The following is a 23,076-nucleotide window of genomic DNA, read 5'->3' as shown; positions in this document are numbered from 1 at the left end:
CCAGGTCTCTGGAGCAATGAGGCAGCAATGCTAACTACTGAGCCACCTTTCCAACCATTTCAGGGTCATTTTACCTGCTGGCCCAGTGTACTTTAAGAGCAGCTTCTCTGTATCACTTTTAATTTAAGTATATTCTTCCTTAAATATGGAAACAGAAAATGGAATACATTATTTCAGACTTAGTCTCACCTAAGTCTTTGTACAATTCGAGAAAGACTTATTTATTCCTGTTTTTCAATCCCCTTGATATAATGCCCAACATGCCATTTTCTTAGTTCACTGCTCGCTGTTCCTGCATGCTAACTTTCAATTCACTTGTGCTCGTTAACCCAAGCCTCTTTGAACAACAAATTACACATCTTTCTAAAAAATACATTCTGTTTTCCATTTTCTGACCAAACTGAATAACTTTGTATTCCATCTGCCATCTTGGTGCTCACTCACGTAGTGGTCTTACTTTTTTTGCAACCTCTTTATGTCCATCTTACAGTTTACTGTTCCATCTGGCTTTATATTAGATGTACGCAATACACTGGCTCTTTCTCTAATATAGATATAATATAGCAGCATTAAATTTATACCTCACCATCTTGGAGGTTATCATTGACTAGGAGTTCAACTGGACCAGCTATATCCATACTGTGTCGACAAGAACAGGAGTGGCTGGGAATTCTGTGACAAGAAACTCAAGTTATCACTCCCAAAGCCTGTCCACAGTCTACAAGTCAAGAAAACAATATTATAGTTTCCACCTGAGTGCATCTCCAAAACCACTCAAGGTTGCACACCATCTGAAACAAAGCAGTTTGCTTGAAATGACACCTCATCTGCCATTATAATAAAAATAAACTCCCTCCACCAAAGGCAGACAGCTGCAGCAGAATACATAATCCACAAGATGCCCTGCAGTTACTTCCAAAGCTCTTGCGCCAACAACCTTCAACCCCCCTCATCTAAGAGGACAAGGCTAGCAGAACTTGGAACTGCATCACCTGCAAGTTCCCCACCAAGTTACTCCTTTCTGATTTGAAGCTACATTAGCAATGCATTATGACTATGGGCCAATATCCTAGGAGTTCCTTCCTAACAATGTTTTTAGAAACATAGAAAAATAAGAACAGGAATAGTCCATTTGGCCCTTTGGGTGTGCTCTGTCATTCAATACAATCATAGCTGATCGCAGCAATAGCTGTTTCAGCTTTAGCCCCATAACCTTTGATCCCTTCAGCTCCATGAACTATGTCTATCCACCTCTTTAAAATGTTTGATGTTTTGGTCTCAAATGATTTTACGGATTCTTCACTCTCTGGAAGAAGAAATTTAGTTTCATCAAAGTCCCAAATGGTTGATGCACTTGCACCAAATAGTTCAAGAAAGCAGCTCACCATTATCTTCTTAATGGTATTAGGGGATGGGCAATCAATGGGCTGCTGGAAAAGCGCAGCAGGTCAGGCAGCATCCAAGGAACAGGAAATTCAAAGTTTTGGGCATAAGCCTGAAGAAGGGCTTATGCCCGAAACATCGAATTTCTTGTTCCTTGGATGCTGCCTGACCTGCTGCGCTTTTCCAGCAACACATTTTCAGCTCTGATCTCCAGCATCTGCAGACCTCACTTTCTCCTCGATGGGCAATCAATGCTGGTTTTGCCAGCAGCATTCATATTCCATTAAAGAATTCAAAGAAAAATGAATTCGAATAAATTGTCTCTTTAGCAAAACTGTTCATGTTCAGGCCTGTACCTGGTGGATCTTGATCCTCATTTTAATACATGGTACATGTTTTTCCACAAAGGAGTTCAATTCACATCATGCAACAATGATGCTCAGGAGTGCTCCTGAAGCTAAGAGGAGCCAAATTTGTTCACATACAAGGCCGCAAACAAGTGTAACAAATGTTAGGGAGCCTCCCATGTTTTAGACCAAGTCTACAGAGATCAACCTGACAGAAGAAGGCTGCTCAAAAAATTTCAATTTGGCAAAGGTGCCATAAAACAGGAGCTGTGCCCTCTCTATTTCCAAATGCAAATATAAAGAGTAGATTGGAGATTGCTGCACACAGAAATATTGTGTGGAAAGTAGACAATGCATGTTGCTACCAAGTGTAACTTTTGAGCATCTGGCATATACAAAATCTCTGCAACTTCACATTAACATATTTGTCAGTAGTTCTTACTAGAACTCCAGTCCACCAGGGTGTCCCGATTACTAGGGCAAAGTCATAGAAGCGATTTCGACTTGACAAAATGCACATTTTCACTATTCCAATGATCATGCCGATTACACCAGTCACGATCTCTGTCGCCTGCAAGAACCAGAAAGTTGCGTTGATTAGGTTAGATTAAATGCCCTACAGTATGAAAACAGGCCCTTTGGCCCAACAAGTCCACACTGACCCTCAGAAGGGTAACCCACCCAGGCCTATTCCCTTACATTTACCCCTGACTAATGCACATATCACTACGGGTGATTTAGCCTGGCCAATTCACCTGACCTGCACATCTTTGGATAAATTGATCTTATAAAGTCACTAGTTTCAATTTGCCAATGTGATGCAAAATTGGGACTACAGAGAAAGAATCTAATTTTCAGCACCATTTGTTACTAAACTGCAATTTATCCAGTTCATCAAGAATTTGAATTCTTGAATCTGAATTAATAATTTATTTAGATTTATTGTAAAAACTGAAAAGCAAAGCAGAATAATTTGTGCCATCTTCTCTCCAGTATAATTAACTTCATTATTAAAATAACATTATCATTGTGGCACAACCAGAAATGTCTTTATGGAAGGTGGTTGACCTCATCTTTTTAAAGAAGAATGTTTGTTTAACTGATGTCATGATGTTGTGGCAAATCATTATCTGTGCAGTATTTATTAAATAAATTCTGGTGGGCCTAATATTCTGTCTAATTCTGCATCCACTGATGTTTTCACTAAGATAATCCAGTAAGTTCCAAAAGGGATGTACAATTTTCTTCACTGGGTTTTTCGAATAGTACTTAATGCACTGGTTGTAAAGATGGAAACTTTCCTCACTCAAAAAAAATTATGGAATTGATCAGCAGCAGAAGTCCATTCAGTCTCCCATGCTGTGCCAGCTCTTTGAAAGAAAACTCCAATTAGTTCTGCTCTATCAGCAACCTTCCCTACAATTTTGCTTTACTTTTTAACTTTTCACTATAACTCCAATTGCTTTTTGAAACAATTGCTGAATCTGCTCCCACCATCCTTTCAGGAATAGAACCATAGACAATTTAGCAGAAAAAGACCACTCAACCCTTTGCGCCCACTCCACCATTCAATAGGATCATGGGTTGGTCATTCAACTCAATATCCTGTTCTCACTTTCTCTACATCTTTTAATCACTTTAACTCTTAAGAACTGTGTTCTTTGAAACCATCCAATGTTTTTCCTGCTTTCTGTGGCAGAGAACAGCATTCTGTGGCAGAGAATTCTATAGACTCACCACACTCTGGGTGAAGAAACTTCTCCAGATCTCAACACTAAATGGCCTATCCCATCTCTTTAGACTATGACCTCTGGATCTGGATTCCATAGTCACTGGGACTGCCCTTCCTGCATTTACTCTGAATAGTCCTGTTTGCATTTTATTTCTACTTCTATGAAATCCCCTCATTCTTCTGAAGTTTGGTGAATATAGTCCCAGCCGATTCAGTTTCTCTTCATACATCAGTGTTGCCATCTCAAAAATCCATCTGGTAAAATTTCATTTTCCTCTTTCTCTAGCCAGAGCAACTTCCTCAGGGAGAGAGACCAAAACTGCACATGATGCTCTGTGTGTTCTTCGATTCCAGCAACACATCATCACGAAGTCCAACGTACCATTTGTCTTCTTCACAGCCTACTGCAATTACATGCTAACTTTCAGCATTTGGTGTACAAGGACATCCAAGTTTTGGTGTACCTCCCCATTTCCCTATCTATCACCTTTCAGATAAGCATATGTCTTCTTGTTTTTGCTACAAAAGTGGATAATCTCACATGTATCCACATTATACTTCATCTGCCATGCAGGTGCCCACTCAGTCACCCTGTTTAAATCACACTGAAACCACCTCTCTATTCTCCTCTTTACCCTTCTACTCAGGTTTGTGTCATCTGCAGACTAGGAGATTATTATATTCAGTGCCCTCACCTAAACATTGACATGTATTGTGAACAGCAGGATCTATTAGTCACTGGTTGCCACTCCGAAAAAAAGATCTGTTTATTTTAACTCTTTGTTCTTTGTCTGCCAACTAGTTCTCTATCCATGTTTGAACACTATCACCAATCCCAAGTATTTTAATTTTAAACACTAATCTCCAAAGTTCAGTCTTATCCTTTTGAAAGTCCAACATCAGCTGGCTCCCCCTTATCAATTCTATGAATTACATCCTTGAAAAATTTCACTAGGTTTATCAAGCAGTTTGGATACAGAACTGGCTCAAAGGTAGAAGACAGAGGGTGGTGGTGAGGGTTGTTTTTTAGACTGGAGGCCTGTGGCCAGTGGAGTGCCACAAGGTTTGGTGCTGGGTCCTCTCCTTTTTGTCATTTAAATGATTTGAATGCGAGCATTAGAGTTACAGTTAGTAAGTTTGCAGATGACACCAAAATTGTAGGTGTAGTGGACAGCGAAGAGGGTTACCTCGGATTACAACAGGATCTGGACCAGATGGGCCAATGGGCTGAGAAGTGGCAGATGGAGTTTAATTCAGATAAATGTGAAATGCTGCATTTTGGGAAAGCAAATCTTAGCAGAACTTATACACGTAACGGTAAGGTCCTAGGGAGTGTTGCTAAACAAAGAGACCTTGGAGTGCAGGTTCATAGCTCCTTGAAAGTGGAGTCGCAGGGAGACAGGATAGTGAAAAAGGTATTTGGTATGCTTTCCTTTATTGGTCAGATTATTGAGTATAGGAGTTGGGAAGTCATGTTGTGGCTGTACAGGACATTGGTTAGGCCACTGTTGGAATATTACATGCAGTTCTGGTCTCCTTCCTATCGGAAAGATGTTGTGAAACTTGAAAGGGTTCAGAAAAGATTTATAAAAATGTTGCCAGGGTTGGAGGATTTAAGCTACAGGGAGAGGCTGAACAGGTTGGGGCTGTTTTCCCTGGAACGTCGGAGGCTGAGGGGACACATTATAGAGGTTTACAAAATTATGGGAGGCATGGGTAGGATAAATAGACAAAGTCATTTCCCTGGGGTCGGGGAGTCCAGAATTAGAGGGCATAGGCTTAGGGTGAGACAGGAAAGATATAAAAGTGACCTGGGGGCAACCTTTTCATGCAGAGGGTGGTACGTGTATGGAATGAGCTGCCAGGAGATGTGGTGGAGGCTGGTACAATTGCAATATTTAAGAGGCATTTGGATGGGTTTATGAATAGGAAGGGTTTGGAGGGATATGGGCCGGGTGCTGCCAGGTGGGACTAGTTTGGGTTGGGATATCTGGTCGGCATGGACGGGTTGGACCGAAGGGTCTGTTTCCATGCTGTACATCTCTATGACTCTAAGCATGGTTTCCTTTTCATCAAGGCTGATTTTGTTTGATCATGTCTTCATTTTCCAAGCGCTTTACTATTAAATATTTTAAAATGAATCCTATAATTTTCCTCACTGCTGACATCAGACATATTATTCTATAATTTCCTGCTTTCTCACTGTCTTCTTTTTAACAAATGGGGTATATTAGCTACTATCTAAGCTATAGGAACTGTTCCAGAGTTTATGGAATCTTGACGGATAACCACTATAGCAGCCACTGTTTCTCAGGCCATTTCCTTAAATACTCTGGGATGTAGACTATCAGGGCCGAGGGATTTTTTAGCCTTTCATCCAATCAATTTCCGGAACACCATTTCCCCATTAATACTGGTTTCATTCAGTTCCTCTCTCTCATAGACTCTCAATATTCCATCATTGTTGGGATATTATTTGCATCCTCCTTTGTGAAGACACAACCAAAATGTGTATTTAATTGGTTTTCCCTTCCTTTTGTTCTCCATTATAACTTTATGACTGTAAGGTACCAACATTTGGCTTCATTAATCTTCTTCTCTTCACATACTTACAGAAACTTTTACACTCAGTTTGTGTGCTCCCCCTAAACTTACTCTTGTACTCACTTTTCCGCTTCATAATCAAACTCTTTTTTTTTCCTCCCTTGCTGAATCGAAACTGTTTACAATCTTCACGTCTGTTGCTTTTTTTGATCAATTTGTGTGCCTCTTCATAATATCGTCCCCAGTTTCCTTTGTTAGCCATTTTTAGGCCATCTTTCTATTTTACTTTTGTGCCAGACAATAATGATGAATTAGTGTTGTACATTGATGAGGTGTTTAAATGTTTGTCATTTCCTATCCGCAGTCATGTTCCCCTATAAATCATATCTAACTCACATCATTGTTTCCTTTATTTAGATGTAGGACCTTAGTCTCAGAATCAATGACAAAAGGTGCTATGCAACACAGCTCAATTGCTAAAAAAACAAAATACAAAACATTACAGTAAAAGTATTAAACTTGAAAACTGCATTTTTTAAAAAATTCCCTAGAAATACTCATTCATGGCAACAACTGGAAACAAAAATACTGCACTGAAGTTATCTGCAAGATTGTCACCAGGACAGCAAGGAACCCAAGCTTGGCATGCAGTCGGAAATGTTGCAGATGGTTAGAAGTTTGTCCCAGTGACAGTATCTTGGCGATAGCAGCACAATCCTTGGCAGCAATTCTTCCATCCCCTTTCTGGGAGAGTGTTAGGGTTTAATACAACTAAACAGCTTGCTCAGCAATTTGAGAAAGCAGATAAAATAGATCACATTGCTGTGAGTGTGGAGTTATACACAGGCCTGACAAGTTCTGGAACCTATTCGTACTTACCTTTTATCTTTTGGCTAATTTCCTTCACAAAAGAACGTGTGTGAACTAGATGAGGTTTTGAGACAATACAATTAACTTATCACAATCATGACTGATTCCAAATATATTTAATTGAAAGTTATTACCCCAGTGATCCTATTTCCAAATCATCAGTCCAGGTCTCTGGATTACTTGTCTTCAGTAATAATTAATCCACTATCACTGGGTAATGTCTTTCAGTTATGTCAAAGTAACCCCAGGCAATTCATGCCCATACCATTTCATAATGTTGAAAAAAATGTTTTGGGCTAAAATATAAACAAGTCTCATTTTGTGAACTGCACTTACACCCAGGAACTTGAACTTTGCTTTGAGCATTTCCTGTACTCCGGCACTATTCTGTGTAAGCATTTTCGCTATGCTTTGGTTCAAAGGACCATTTTCCACATATTGCACCAATTCAGGACCACTGGGTAGCACCTGAGGTGGTGGGAGTTGGTTTGGTGTCAGGTTATTTCCAATATTCTTCAGAATGTCAACCATTTTCACAATTGTCTGGAAAAAAAATATAGAATGCGTAAATTCTCTCTGATTGCCTAGCCAATTCTCTATCATCTACTTCAATTTACATTGATTAACTGCAATCTTGTGCAAAAACTAAAGGCAATTCCGAATAAAATAAAAGTACATGGAGAATAAATATTTGTATCTACTTTGGAAATATGAGATCCAGAAAAATTCTGGAAAAATACTGGATATAATTATAAGGTGCAGGATTAGAGTGTTGCTGGAAAAGCACAGCAGGTCAGGTAGCATCTGAGGAGCAGGAGAAATCAATGCTTCGGGCAAAAGACCTTCATCCAGAATGATGATGAAGGGCTTTTGCCCGAAACGTGAACTTTTCCTGCTCCTCGGATGCCGCCTGACCTGCTGTGTTTTTTCAGTACCACTCTATTCTTGATTCTGATCTCCAGCATCTCCAATACCCACTTCAACATAGTTATAAGGTGCGATTGTTCACAGAATATAATCTTTGACAGCATATTTTCCAGTACAATACATGAAACAGAATACCATGTGGTCATGGACTAGAAATGTCACACTAGGATCTAAAGACACTTGGATGAATAATACTTGACAAGGATATTTGGACTCTTAAAATTATAGTGAAGCCCAAACGTTGAAAGTTTATATGTTCATTTTCTCATTGAAGCATTCCTGCTCAACAAAGGTGCTGTTGCTGCTACTCCCCTCTCTCTGAATGAAGATTGAACTTCACCCAGACTGAAACTTCCTCCTCTGTTCATCAGCTGTGGGTGCAACACTTTGTTTTCTCTTTGTTTCCATTTAATTTCTGGTTCTAGGGATAAAATTGCACCATCCCCTCTGCCCACACTCAGGTCCCACAGGTGAGACAGGGTCTGACAGGGGAAGGGCTGGAACAGCAGCAGATGCAATGGTGCTCAAATCATCATCCAAATGCTTCTGAAATGTTATGATGGTTCCCACCTTGTGATGGTAAATCCATGGTGGTAGTGGTGGAGTAAGTTAAAAATCACACAACACCAGGTTATAGTCCAACAGGTTTATTTGGAAGCATCAGCTTTGCGAGGGGCACTCCTTTGTCAGGTGGTTGATGAAGGACGTAATGAAGGAGCAGTGCTCCAAAAGCTAGTGGTTCCAAATAAACCAGTTGGACTACAACCTGGTGCTGTGTGATTTTTAACTTTGTCCACCCAACCCAACACCGGCTCCTCCAAGTAGTGATACAGTAGACAGAGTTCAGGCCCTTGGGCCCAGATCATATCTATTCTGCCCAATTTCCCTTTTATTTCTGTTTTATCTTCCTTTTTCAATTTATTTTTGGTTTTCAGTGTTTCCTACTTGCCTTTGAGGCCCTGGGGGCAGCAACAGTAATGGAGCAAGGCAGCAGTTGTGGCCTATCGTAAGCCCAGATGGTGGCAATGGGGAGGCAGCAAAGGATGGCAGTAGTGGAGTTCGGCTAAGAGGGATGGCAGGAGTTGCCATGCGGTGGTCTGGCCTGAAGCCTTGTGAGTGGTGGTGAAGCCTAGTGTTACCGGGTGGGTCTTAGCCTAGTGCAGATTAAAGCATGACCAGAGCAGGGGAGAGCAAGCCTTCTTGAGGGAAACCCAGCTTGGAACTTTTTCAGGCCCGTGGTTTAAAAATGGACTGTAATGTTTGGAATTTTAAATTTATTTATTTGTTTTTCTACTTTTGTGCTAAGAAGATTGTAGTGCTGAACTTTTTAACTTATTTCTTTATTTTTCTATTTCTGTACTTGGGTACTTTGCCCTAAGATGGCTCCGTATGTGGCGACATTGTACACTTATCACTGTACTATTGTACCTCGTACTTGAGTACACGTGGGAATAAAACCTAAATATAAAATCTTCCATGTTGTAAGTAAATACAGTATAAGCTTGAAAGTTAGAATAATTCATTTACAAGTTACAGATTTATAAAATTAAGAATGTGAAGATATCCAGCAACCTAACTTTTTCTTGCTTCTTCCTCCAACTCCGAATCCTTGCTGGCTTGGATATAGCAAGGTTACAGGTAGCTAGCATCCATTTGCATTCCTGAGCTCAGAGTATGGGCAGATCACTGGAAATCAAACTTTGGCATCTCCTCAAGTTGGATATGTACCCACCGCCCTACACCTAACTGTGGTCAGACGTTACACGCCCTTCAATCTGAAATTAAATGAGTTCAACATTGGATCAACATTGGATATGGTGATTTCCTTCTCAGCTCAGCTACTCACTGGATTATTATCAGTGTTTACCTCTGAATAAGTGCAGTGTACAGAACAACACCATACCTATCAAGTCTCCACGAAACATTATAATACTAATCAGCCCTTACCAACCATCTCCTGGATCTGAATAGATTCCCAATTAATATGTACCTGTTAAATAGCTTTTAACTGGGCCATTATCCCTGCAATAAACTAATTGACAAAACAGTGCTTCCATGAAATTGCAGGAATGAATAAAACTCATACCTGTAAATAGTAAATCTGTCTCACAACCCAGCTGCAGTAATCGTTTTAATATCCTTTATTCTTTTATTAAGTACAGGCACAATTTCTAACTTCCTTAGAGCATGTGGGCCTAGGATTTTGACTAACATTTATTAACTTAAAAAGACAAAAGGACTAACAGTTCTTAGTTAGGAAGCAGATCAGACACATTCTTTATCCCATCAGAAGTAGCAGCCAGCATTTAGCACATTTTAACCCATTTCCTGTCTCCTAGGACAGAAGCCCTTCAAATGATTGTGTACGATAATTAAAACAATGCAACACCACAGTAATAGAATTTTAATATATGTAATAATTGTGTATAAAGGGGCCCTTGTAAAAGTGTATTTCAGGATTCTATTGCCATCTCAAACTTGTGCTGTGATTGCGGAATAAAAGAGGCTATTTTCGCTACTCACCAATTTTGGTTGTTATTTGATCAAGATCCCACATTAGCTAGCATCCATTTGCTTTTCTGAGCACAGAGTATGGGCAGATCACTGGAAATCAACCCATGGCATCACCTCAAGTTGGATATGGACTCACTATCTTAAATCTACCAGTGGTCAGACGTTACATGTCCTTTAGTCTGAAATTAAGCTAGTTCAACAATCGATCAACATTGGATCTGGTGTATTTTTCCACAGCTCAGCTACTCATTGGTTAACATGCATCTTCCTAACTTAATGTTCCTGACTTAAAATCAAACTAATATCATACAGGCATTTCCAACATTATATAATGATTAATTTGGCACTGAGATATTGAGAGAGCCCTTCAAATTAATTAACATAATTAGTATAACTGTTAGTTTAATTTTGGCAAATTATCAAGCAATTAGTGGTTCTAGTCAGGAAGATTTACATAAGGATTTGAGGAACAGAGCTCTCCATCAGGACAGGAACTCTCATCTTATATTCAGGAACCTATATCACTGAAGGAAATAAACCAATTTGCTTTGACAACCATTTATCCTCTGTCAGTATGCAGAAAGTTCAGTGACAAAGTAAGTATTTAGTCATGTACATTGTCAAAAAAAACTGACATGGCTAACTGCAAAGCACTCGTACACATCCATTGAAACCTAGATTGCCCAGAGTCTCATTTTTTAACTCAATATCATTGAATCCACATTTGCATTTCCTTCATCTGATTCTCAGTTAGACAGTACGACAATTCCGGTCTTGAATATATCACTACTTCAAATGAATTACATATTGTGTTAAAGGGCTGAAAATTATTTAAGATGTAAAGACAGTCCATTTTGTGTTGCTGATCCTTCGCTTCAGGCCCCAAAATAGAAACAAATTGTATTTGATATTCTGTTAAAAATCACACAACACCAGGTTATAGTCCAACAGGTTTAATTGGAAGCACATTAGCTTTCGGAGCACTGCTCCTTCATCAGGTGACAGTGGAGGGCTCAATCCTAACACACAGAATTTATAGCAAAACTTTACACTGTGATGTAACTGAAATTATACATTGAAAAATTGATTGTTAAGTCTTCATCTGTTTAAAGACTTAACAATCAATTTTTCAATGTATAATTTCAGTCAGGATTGTGTGTTAGGATTGAGCCCTCCACTACCACCTGAAGGAGCGACGTTCCGAAAGCTAATGTGCTTCCAATTAAACCTGTTGGACCATAACCTGGCGTTGTGTGATTTTTAATTATGTAAACCCCTGTCCAACATCGGTATCTCCAAATCATGATATTCTGTTGACAGACTGAGTTAACTGATCTCAGAAGGGCTAATAATTGAGGTGATATAATGCTCATAATCATTCAGCACACATGAATCCATCCAGCCCCATTCAATTATGCAGACTCTTTTAAATCAGTCCACTCCTTTACTCTTTCCCATTCACTCTGCATTTTCCACCTCCTTTTAATGCATTACCAATAACCAGGAGTTAAATGAGAAATCATAAGGTTTCACTACAATCAATCATGTCCAGCCTCTTTCACCAGGAACATTGGTTGTGACTATTAAATGACAAATGAATATTGGGTCACTTAGATATTCAATTGGCATAGGAACAGGAATAGGCATTTAAGTTCTTGAGTTTGACGTGCCATTCAATTAGATGGTTTATCTGCCCTCAGTTACACTTAGCCACTGTTACTTCATATCCTCCGATAGACTTTAATACAAATTAAAAGACATAATCCATTTGACTCTCTACTGCTCCACAATTCTTTAAAATCATGACAGATCAAATTGTTGCAATTCCTTATTCCAACCACCCCTGATAACCATTAATGCCAGTATTAGTTCGAAATCTGCCTCTACCTTAAATATTTTCAATAAGGCCACCTCCATCACTCTGTGGTAAGAGAGTTCCAAAGACTCTCAAGACAAAAAAATCTCCACATCTCAGTCTTAAATAGGAGATCCCTTACTTTCCAACCATGTCCTCTGGTATGAATCTCTCCCACGAGGGGAAACATCTTTTCAGCATCTATCCCTCAGGATCAACATATTGCATTAACAATGATATCCCATTCTTCTACCCTCCAATGGGTACAAGTGCAGCCTCTCCAAATTTTCCTCATAGGCTGACCACCCCATCATAGGCACCAGCCGAATGAAGGGACCAAATGTATGCTGTACTGGTTTTAACTCGTTGTCTTAAATAAGGAGGAATAGACTGCTCACAGTACTCCGTATAACGTTCTGTTAAACAATAGGAAAACTTTCCTACTTTGTTAGTCCTTTCTATAGAATAAATGACAACAGTCCATTTGTCTGCCAAATCATGTGCTATACCAACATAATAATTTCATGAGATTCATGTACCAAGGCTCTCAGATGTACCCTAGGTTGCATAATCTCTCTCCACATAAACAGTATACCACTTTTCTCTTCTTTCTGCCAAAGTGGACGAGCTCATGCTTTCCCATATTATACTCCATCTGTTAGACTCTTTTTGTACTCCTCACAACTTATGGTCCTTTATGTATATTATCATCATCAAACTGAGCAGCCATACATTCCATTCCTTCATCCAGATCTTTGAAATAAACTGTTTGCAACTGAGGTCCCAACACTGATCCCTTTAGCACAGCATCCTACCAACATGAAAGCAATCCATTTATGCTCATTGTCCAGTTCCAAAGGGCCAACCACTACTTCATCCAAGCTAAAATATCACCTCCTGCAACATGAGCACTTACTTTGCACAGCAACCTTTTGATGTGAGAAATTATTTAAACAGTTTACACATCTTAAAGTCATAAAGCATGCAAATTGGCCCTTCAGTTTAACCAGTCGATGCTGAACATAATGCCAAAATAAACTAGTCCCACCTGTCTGTTCCTGGACCATATTCTTCCAAACCTTTCCTATTCCAAACCTTTAGATGCATCTATCTAAATGAATTTTAAACATTGTAATCATACCCACACCCACCACTTCCCCAGGATGTTCATTCCACATGCAAATCACCCCCGTGTAAAAAAATTGACTTATGCCATTTTGTAAATATCTCTCCTCTCACCTTAACAATGTGCCCCCACTCACAAAATTCCTCCTCCTTTGGAAAAGACAACTACCATTAACTATATCTTTAACTCTCATTATTTTATAAACTTCAATCAGATCGCCTCTCAATCTCTTATGCTCCAGGGAATAAAGTCCCAGCCTATCCAGCCTTTCTTTATAACTCAAATCTTCCATTCCAGCAACATCCTGGTAAATCTCTTCTGGATCCTCTCCAGCCTTGATAATATCCTTCATATGACTGAGCGACAGTATTCAAGAAGATGCCTCACCGATATCCTGTACAACCTCAGGTTGACTTCTCAACTCCAATACTCAAAGGTCTGAGCAATGAAGACAAACATGCTATTTAACAACCCTGTCTATACGCTGATGCCAACTTCAAAAAATTATGCACCTGCACACCTAGGTCCCTCTGTTCTACAACGCTACCCATGTACTGCATAAGCCCTATCCTTGTTTGCTGTACCAAAATGTAATACCTCGCATTTATCAAGATTGAACTCCATATGTCATTTCTTTCAGCCCATTGACCCATTTGATCAGGATCCCTTTGAAACGTTAGAAAATGTTTTTCACTGTCTACTGTGGCACCAGTTTTGTTGCTGGCTGGAAACTTAATAACCGCATCTTCTATATTCTCATCCAAATCATTTATATAAATTAGAAACAAAAGAGGACCCAGAGGTGATCTCTGTGAACACCACTGGTAATAGACCTCCAGTCCGAAAAGCAACACTCCACCATTACTTAATCAAATGCTTTCTGAAAATCTAAGGATTGAATTGAATTTATTCTAACGTGTACCGAGGCACAGTGGAAGCTTTGTCTTGTGAGCAATACAGACAGATCACATAGTTAAATAGCATGGATAAGTAAATAATAGGTAAACAGCGGCAAAAACAAAAACACAGGTACAGGCTAATGTTCAAAGTTTGTGAGTCAATTCAATATTCTAACAACATTGGGACCCTGCAACCTCATGTGATAAATGTGCATTTCAACAGTTTCTTCATTTCCCCTCGCTGCACATTATCCCAGGCCCAAGCCTCCAACTCGGCACCGCCCTCCAGACCTCTGTGTCCTTTCACCTTCTCCCTCACCTTCATCCACCTATCGCTTTCCCCCCTACCTCCCCCCAACCCCACTTCCCTCCCATTTATCTCTCAGCCCTGACCCACAAGCCTCATTCATGACGAAGGGCTTATGCATGAAACGTTGAGTCTTCTGCTCCTCATCTGACTGGTTGCGCTTTTCCAGCACCACACTTTTGACAGTATTCTAACAACAGTAGGGTAGAAACTGTTTCGAAACCAACTGGTGCGTGAGTTCAGGCTTCTGTACCTTTTCCCTAATGGTCAAGGTTGTAGAAAAGCATTGCCAGGATGGGATGGATCTTTAAAAATGCTGGCGGTCTTTCCTTGACAGTGGGCCTTACATTGTTAGTTCTTTGTTATCTACGTCATGTGTTACTTCCTCAAAGAGCTCTAACAAATGAAACAAATATGTTTTCCCTTTCATAAGTACATTCTGATTCTGCCTAATCACATTAAGATTTTCTCAGCGACCTGTGAATTACAATCCAACTGTCTCAACCTTGAAAACTTGCATTGATTCAGCACTCACAGTTTTAAGGATTATAGTTTCAGAACTGCATTGTGTAATTTGTGAAAGTGTGCTTCCCGATTTAACTCCTGAATAGATTCACTGTAATTTTAATATTGTGTTGCCTTGATCTAGGTCATCACCACCACCGGAGAAACAATCTTCTGCATCAACCCTTCCAAACTCTTTAAACATTTTCAACACCTTGATCAGATCAGATCATTTCACTCTTCAATTGCTAATGTGTACGAAGAGATTATCAGAAATTGAAGTCAGTGGCAAACAGGGGACACTTTCAGCTGGTTGGAGTCAAGCTGACTTTAAAAGAGATTGATTGTAGCTATTGGAGGTGAATTATCTGAGTTCCAGAAGCTCACTACAAGAGCTCCTTAGGGTAATGTCCTGGGCTAACCACCTTCAGCATTCTCTTCATCATAAGGTCAGAATCAGGATTGATGACTTTACAATATAAAGCACTATGCATCAGCTCTCAAATACTAAGAGGTCTAATCATGTACAGCAAGTCCTGAACAATGTCGACATATAAGGACAGATTGATACCATCCATCATTCAATGGTCTGGCAGACACAACAATTCAAACATTGAAGGCAGACTTAAAGAAACAGCATACGGCTTCATTAGATACCAAAGTCTCCCAGTTCCTGTTTGATGACAGGACCATCCCTCGTGCAACTACAGTGATAGCTCTAGCAGGACTACTAATGGAGAGCAGCCTTCACACCAGGTTAAATCTAATCTTCCTAGACTTGAGGAGCATGGTGAAACAGCATCGGAAATGCCAATACCAGACACGAGACTCTGCCAAGCAAGAGAGTCAGTTTACTTCAGGAGATGATGTTTGGTGTAGGAATCACAGGAATGGCCCTGTATGGGTAAGAGGCATAGTAAATGCAAGGTCAGGTCCAGGAATGTTTAAAGTTTGGGTAAGAGCAACGGTCCTGAACAAATACATGGGCCGTACGAAAGCTGCAAACTCACAAAGGGTGCAAGAACAGAATGTTCCCAGCTCCTAGCCAGCCCTTCTGACTGTTCTGGAACATGTGGGTTCTCCCTCTCCATCAAGCAATGAAGATAGTTTGGAATCTGAGATGGACACAACGGATATTGCCACCTCAATGCCTTTGCCACCTGAATACAGAATCTATTTCTTCCGAGATGCTCCATGTGTAAGATGCGAGATACTATGAATTACATATAGTACACAATGGAAGAGTTTGAGGAATCTAACCCTGTGCTAAAATGTCCCAGGAGGAGCTTAAAAAAAAATGGACCATGTCCTCAGACTCAGCGGGGAAGGGATATGATGACTGTAACAAGGTTAGTCGGGTGGACCTCACAGAACGTGACTTCCCTGATTGAAGCCGTTAATCTGGTCCAATCGGGGAGACCTGCCTGACAGATACGAACAGGAGTATCCACCTCCAACTCCATTTTGATTTAATCCCTGCCCTCCCCTTCACTTTTCGGTCACATAGCCTTTGTTGAGAAGGACAATGCTTGTCACTGGCCACTCACATGTTTCCCTTCTTCCTAGTGGTGGAATATAAATAAAGATTTACACACTTGTTGTTTTTCGCTGTGTCCGACACCTGCACACACATGACAGCACTATCACTGTTAGGGGGGAAAATGGAAAAAAAAGGAGGGTCAGAGGTTCTGTCCATTCTGAGAGCTGACTCTGAGGGAGTTGGATCAGTGTGTGAAGGACTCTTAAGGAGGGGAGACAGACCTCTGAACTGCTTGGACCACACAGTCAGGTCAGTGAGTTTAAAAAAGAAAAGAAAATGAACAGTGTCCCCCTCCAACTCTATTTAGATTGAATCCCTGCCTTCCCCTTCACTGTTCGATCATGCAGCATTGCCCTTTGTTGAGAAGGTCACTGCTTGTCACTGGCCACTTGGATGTTTCCTTTTTTCCTGGTGGTAGAATATAAATAAAGATTTACACTCTTCTTGTTCTTCACTGTGTCCAACCTGCACAGACCTGACATGGGTGCCAGGGAAAAATAAGCACTATCGCTGTTAGGTGGTAGTGTGGGGCACGAGAGAGAGAGAGAAAAAAAGAGAAAAAGAACAAAAACAAAGAAAAAGAGAAAGAAAAGAATAAAATACATGCAGGAGTGTCAGATGTTCTGTTCAATCTGAGATCTGGCTCTGAAGAAGCTGGATCAGTATCAAGGACTCTCCACAAGTAAATAAAGGGTGACTTGGTGACAGGATGCCAGTCTCTGTGGAGTTATCTTACAGTCCAGTGTAAATTACCTCCCATTTTCCAACATCAGGCTTTGGTGTCATAGTTTGGATCACTCACTTATTCTGTACATTACCCATTACAATTGCTAGATGCAACCTAAATTGAAGTATTTACCAACATCGCTATAATCCTTCATCAAGTTATTACTAAATATAATGAAACCTAAGACCTTGGAATAGCTCCTGGGAAAAAACAGTTATCTGCACATTGCCCTGTTTTTATCACACCCTGGTATTCAAAGCATCTATAATTTTCCACAGGCTGTCTCTACCATTCACAATCAATTTCCAACTAAATCTGTATGTTGCCTCCTAGCCTGAGTACTTTTGTTTTTGCTAATGCTGTTGAATATCATCAAATGCCTTCTGTAACTCCACAAACAATAACAAGACAACCTACTCGCTTGCCTTCTTCGTGATCTTTGCAAAATAAATCCCAAATGCTCCTCAGACCTAATCAACTCATATTGATGCAAGTTTTCAATCACCCCACCCTTAATGACAAATCTCAATCATTTCCGCATGATTACTGTTAAAGTATCAAGCCTGTAGTTTCCCAGGTTCTCGTTCCATTCTCCCTAAAGAATAGTGTGACACTTGTAAATTTCCCATTGATGACATGATCCTGGAATGATTGGAGCTTTGAAAGATTATGATGGATTGCTCCTCCCAATGATTTATTTCAGTTTACCTTCTCTCACAAGTATTTCACCCTGTTTCCCAGTGAAATTGAAAATCAATACATCAGTCGTTACTTTTTTAAAAAAACTGTATCCCTTGTGAAGTGATTATTGGCCCAAATAATTCCGCTTACCTCCCTCTTCTAAATATATTTACAAAAATATTCACTTTTTGTCTTTAAGACCACAAGGAATAGGAAGAGGAGTGGGCCAATTGGGCCCCTTGAGTGTGCTCCACCATTCACAGCTGATTTGCCAATCCTCATGTCCACTTTCTTGCATTATCACCATGATTCCTGATTCTTGTACTAATCAATCTCAGGCTTAAATATACACAAGGACTCTGCCCTGACAACTCGCTTTGCAAGGAGTTCCAAGGCTCAAAACCTCTGAGAGAAGACATTCCTTCATATCTCAGTCTTAACCCCGTTATTCTGACCCTGGATTGTTTGGTCCTAGACTATTCCAAAAGGGGAAACATCCTCTCAGTATTTACCTTGTTACGCCCCTTAAGAATCCTGTATGTTTCAATCAGATCACCTTTCATTCTTCTAAACTCCGGTTAGCAGTGTCCCAACCTGTTTAGCCTTGTTCATAAGACAATCCCTTCATACCACAGATAATCTGAGTGAACCTTCTCTGTATTGCCTCCAACAAAGCTCTCTTAAATAAGGGAACCAAAACTGCTCATGGTACTCCAGATGTGGTCTCACCAGCACCTTGAACAGTTGCAATAAGATTTCCCTACTCTTATCTGTCTAAAAAAACAGCCACATGGTGACTCAATGGTTAACATTGCTGCCTCACAGCACCAAGGACATGGGCTCCATTCCAGCCTTGAACGACTATCTGAGTGGACTTTACACAGTCTCCCTATGTCTGCATGAGTTTCCTCCAGGTACTCTGAGAATTTGTATAGGGTATGAGCAGGCAGGGAGAGGTATGTTCTGAGTATTGTGAAACAAGAGGTTCAGCTGAGCATGACTCAGATCAGATAATAACTTACAGTTAACAATGGGGCGCTGGAGGCAAGGGTAATGGGTTAACAAGGTGGAAAAGCATTCATTATGTAGCTCCATTTAATGAGGTGAGGTAGCATTCAGTATGGAACGTCAGTTAATAAGGTGAAATGTATTCACTATGTGAAGCCAGTTAACAAGGTTAAGAACATTCATTGTGTAACAATAAAGGGCTTGGTCTCTGCTACTGATCCTCATTGATTATAACGGTCAACCAATTGTTATGTATGTTGCCTTATCTGGATGCTCCTCCCTGTAAAATGACTATATAGTTAATTGAGAAATGGCTGTTCCAGAGAAGACCGTGAACTCATGTCCCTGCGCATGGGCAATCATTCTGTCTCCTTCCAGGGCCCAGAGTAAAGATGAAGGTAGTAAAACTATACTGTGTCTCTGAGCATTTTGCTTTGACTGAGGGGGGAGCAAGACAACAATACTCCTGCTTCCTTCTACACTCCAAAGATTTGCAAGTTATGTGGATTGGCCAGGCTAAATTGCTGGTAATGTCCAGGGATATACATGGAGAGGGTAGGGGGTGGGTCAGGGTGGGATGCCCTTCAGAGGGTTGGTGTGGACTTGGTGGGCCAAATGGCCTGCTCCTACACTGTGGGGATTCTATGAATTTTATACTCCAACATGCTTGAAATAAGGACCAACATTCCATTAACCTTCCTGATTATCTGCTGCACCTATCTGCTAGCTTTTTGTGTATCATGTTCAAGTATGCCTAAGTCTGTTTGTGTTGTGGCTTTCTGCAGTCTTCTGTTTATATATTCTGTTGATTAGTTCTCCATTCCAAAATGAACAACTTAACATTTCCCCATACTGTGCTCCATTTGCCAACTTTTTGCCCACTTACGCAACCTATCAATCTCTCTCTTTCTAAACTTTTTTTCTCTCATAATCTGTCATTCTGCCTATTTTTGTGTCAATAGATTTGGCAACAGTACATTCACTTTCTTTCTCATTTATTGTAAACAGTTGAGGTCACAACACTGATCCTTGCAGAACCCCACTGGTCATGGATTGTCAACCTGAAAAAGAAATCATTATCCCCACTTGCTGTTTACCTGTCAATTGGGCCAATTCTCCTTTAAGCTTTTGTGAGGTACCTTGTCTGGCACCTTTTGGAAGTCTTAATACAGCGCTGTTACTTTTTTAATGTTTATTTTATGTTTCATCTCTAATGTTTTTCTTTGCGATTTATTGATTTATATCTTTATGGCATTCTGCTTAGTATTGAATCTTTTGCGTTTTGTAAACAACTTAGAGTCATAGAGATGTACAGTACAGAAACAGACCCTGTGGTCCAACACCTCCATGCCAATCAGGTATCTCAACCCAATCTAATCCCACCTGCCAGAACTCAGCCCATATCCCTCCAAACCCTTGCTATTCATAAACCCATCCAAATGCCTTTTAAATGTTGCAATTGTACTATCTTCCACCACTTCCTCTGGCAGCTTATTCCATACACGTACCACCCTCTGCGTGAAAACGTTGCCCCTTAGGTCTCTTTTATATCTTTCCCCTCTCACCCTAAACCTATGCCCTCTAGTTCTGGACTCCCAACCCCAGGGAAAAGGCTTTGTCTATTTATCCTATCCATGCCCCCCATAATTTTGTAAACCTCTATAAGGTCACTCTCAGCCTCCAACGCTCCAAGGAAAACAGCCTCAGCCTGTTCAGCATCTCCCTTTAGCACAAATCCTCCAACCCTGGCAACATCCTTGTAAATCTTTTCTGAATCATTTCAAGTTTCACAACATCCTTCTGATAGGAAGGAGACACAAATTACACACAATATTTAGCAAGTGGGCAAACCAACATCCTTACAAAGACAACATGACCTCCCAACTCCTGTACTCAATACTCTGGTCAATAAAGGAAAGCTTATCAAATGCCTTCTTCTCTATCTTATCTACCTGCGACTCCACTTTCAAGGAGCTTTGAACCTGCACTACAAGGTCTCTTTGTTCAGCAACACTCCCTAGGACCTTACCATTAAGTGTATAAGCCCTGCTAAGATTTGCTTTCCCAAAATGCAGCACTCACATTTATCTGAATTAAACTCCATCTGCCACTTCTCAGCCCATTGGCCCATCTGATCAAGATCCCATTGTAATCTGAGATAAATTTCTTCACTGTCTGCTACATCTCCTGTTCTGATGTCATCTGCAAGCTTACTAACTACACCTCTTATGTTCACATCAAAATCAGTTATATAAATGATGAAAAGGAGTAGACCCAGCACCCATCCTTCTGGCACTCCATTGTTCAAAGGTTTCCAGTCTGAAAAACAACCATCCACCACCACCCTCTGTCTTCTACCTTTGAGCCAGTTCTGTATCCAAATGGCTAGTTCTCCCAGTTTTCCATGAGATCTAACCTTGCTAACTAGTCTCCCATGGGGAACCTTGTCAAACACCTTACTGAAGTCCATATAGATTATATCTACCCTCATCAATCCTCTTTGTTACTTCTTCAAACAACTCAATTACCCATGCACAAAGCCATGTTGACTACCTCTAATCAGTCCTTGCCTTTCAAAATACAGGTGCATCCTGTCCCTCAGGATTCCCTCCAACAACTTGCCCACCACTGACATCAGGCTCACTGGTCTATAGTTCCCTGGCTTGTCCTTACCACTTTTGTTAAACAGGGGCACCACGTTAGACAACCTCCAGTCTTCTGGCACCTCACCTGTGACTATTGATGATACAAATATTTCAGTAAGAGACTCAGCAATCACTTCTCTAGCCTCCCACAGAGTTCTAGGGTAACCTGCTCACATCGTGGGGATTTATCCATCTTTATGCATTTCAAGACATCCAGCACTTCCTCTTCTGTAATATGGACATTTTTCATGATATCCATTTCCCTACATTCTATGTCTTTCATATCCTTCTCCACAGTAAATACTGATGCAAAATACATGTTTAGTATCTCCCCCATTTTCTGCAGCTCCACACAAAGGCCACCTTGCTGATCTTTGAGGAGCCCCATACTCTCCCTAGCTACTCTTTTGTTCTTAATGTATTAAGGGCATTTATGTACTAACTTATTGAATGAGAGCTTGTATTTTACCCTTCGTAGCATCCGTGGTTACTTGAGTGAACAGTTAGGAACATGTCCCTTGAAGTGTGCGCATTAAATATTGTGTTAAATATTTGTTTGTAAAGACCTCTTTTTTAAAAAATTCACTGCAAACAGTTCAGCTCAGTTTAAACGTATGGCCTATTCCTTTAAAATTTTCCTCAGAAACATTTTAAACTTGTGTTTATGAAGGATCTTGCTCTCTCTTGAACTTAATGCCAAACTTCTAGGTTGTTGTAATGGTGAAGATGTGTTGAATATTCCCATGTTACAAACTATTAATTCTGGTTCTTCACTTGATCCCAAATCATAGAATAGTTCCAACATAGGAGGCCATTCGGAACACCTGGCCCATATTGGTGTTTATACTCATTGCGTTTTTTTTATTCATTCCTGAGATGTGAGCATTACTGGCTGGTCAGCATTTATTGCCCATCTTTAGTTGCCCTTGAGGAGTTGGCTGCCTTCTACACTGCTGTGGTTTGACCAACCATGCTGTTTGGAATGGACTTCCAGGATTTTGACCTAGCGACAGAGCAGGAATTGTGATATATTTCCATGTCCGGATGGTGAGAGGCATAGAGTGGAACTTGCAGGTGGTGGTGTTCCTATGTATCAGCTGTCCTTGCTCTACCAGATGGAAGTGGTCACGCGTTTGGAATGTGCTGTCTGAGGATCTTTGGTGAATTTCTGCAGTACATCTTGTATTTAGTACATAATGCTGCTACTGAGTGCAGTGGTGGAGGGGGTGGATGTTTGTGGATATGGTGCCAATCAAGTGGGCTGCTTTGTCTTGGATGGTATCAAGCTTTCAGAATGTCATTGGAGCTGCACCCACTCCCCACTTGTGCTGTGTTGATGATTTCATTGTTTGTCTACCCTGTGGTGCTGCCTCTAATGATTTGTTCCAGCGCCAAAGTCTCTTCCAGTAAGACAAATAAAAACAGTGAAAGGGACATTTCATAACTGGGAATCGAGACACAAAGCTT

At 40.4% G+C, this 23,076-nt stretch overlaps 1 protein-coding gene across 2 annotated transcripts in view; it reads right to left on the bottom strand.

Moving 5' to 3' along the window:
• The window catches only part of LOC132821468 (membrane-spanning 4-domains subfamily A member 18-like), a 59,937-nt gene that overhangs the window by 36,323 nt on the left and 538 nt on the right, over positions 1–23,076 (bottom strand). For both annotated transcript variants that reach the window (XM_060834061.1, XM_060834060.1), the window contains exons 2-3: positions 7,213–7,419; positions 2,173–2,301 (exon numbers count right to left, since the gene is read on the bottom strand). In XM_060834061.1, the coding sequence (XP_060690044.1) occupies positions 2,173–2,301; positions 7,213–7,407 (324 nt within the window). In that variant the 5' untranslated portion in view covers positions 7,408–7,419. The remainder of the gene's footprint in view (positions 1–2,172; positions 2,302–7,212; positions 7,420–23,076) is intronic.

This window comes from Hemiscyllium ocellatum, chromosome 13 (assembly GCF_020745735.1).
Source record: "Hemiscyllium ocellatum isolate sHemOce1 chromosome 13, sHemOce1.pat.X.cur, whole genome shotgun sequence".
Taxonomy (NCBI): domain Eukaryota; kingdom Metazoa; phylum Chordata; class Chondrichthyes; order Orectolobiformes; family Hemiscylliidae; genus Hemiscyllium; species Hemiscyllium ocellatum.
Note: the sequence above shows the minus strand (reverse complement) of the source record. Positions and strands in the feature narration are given on the sequence as shown.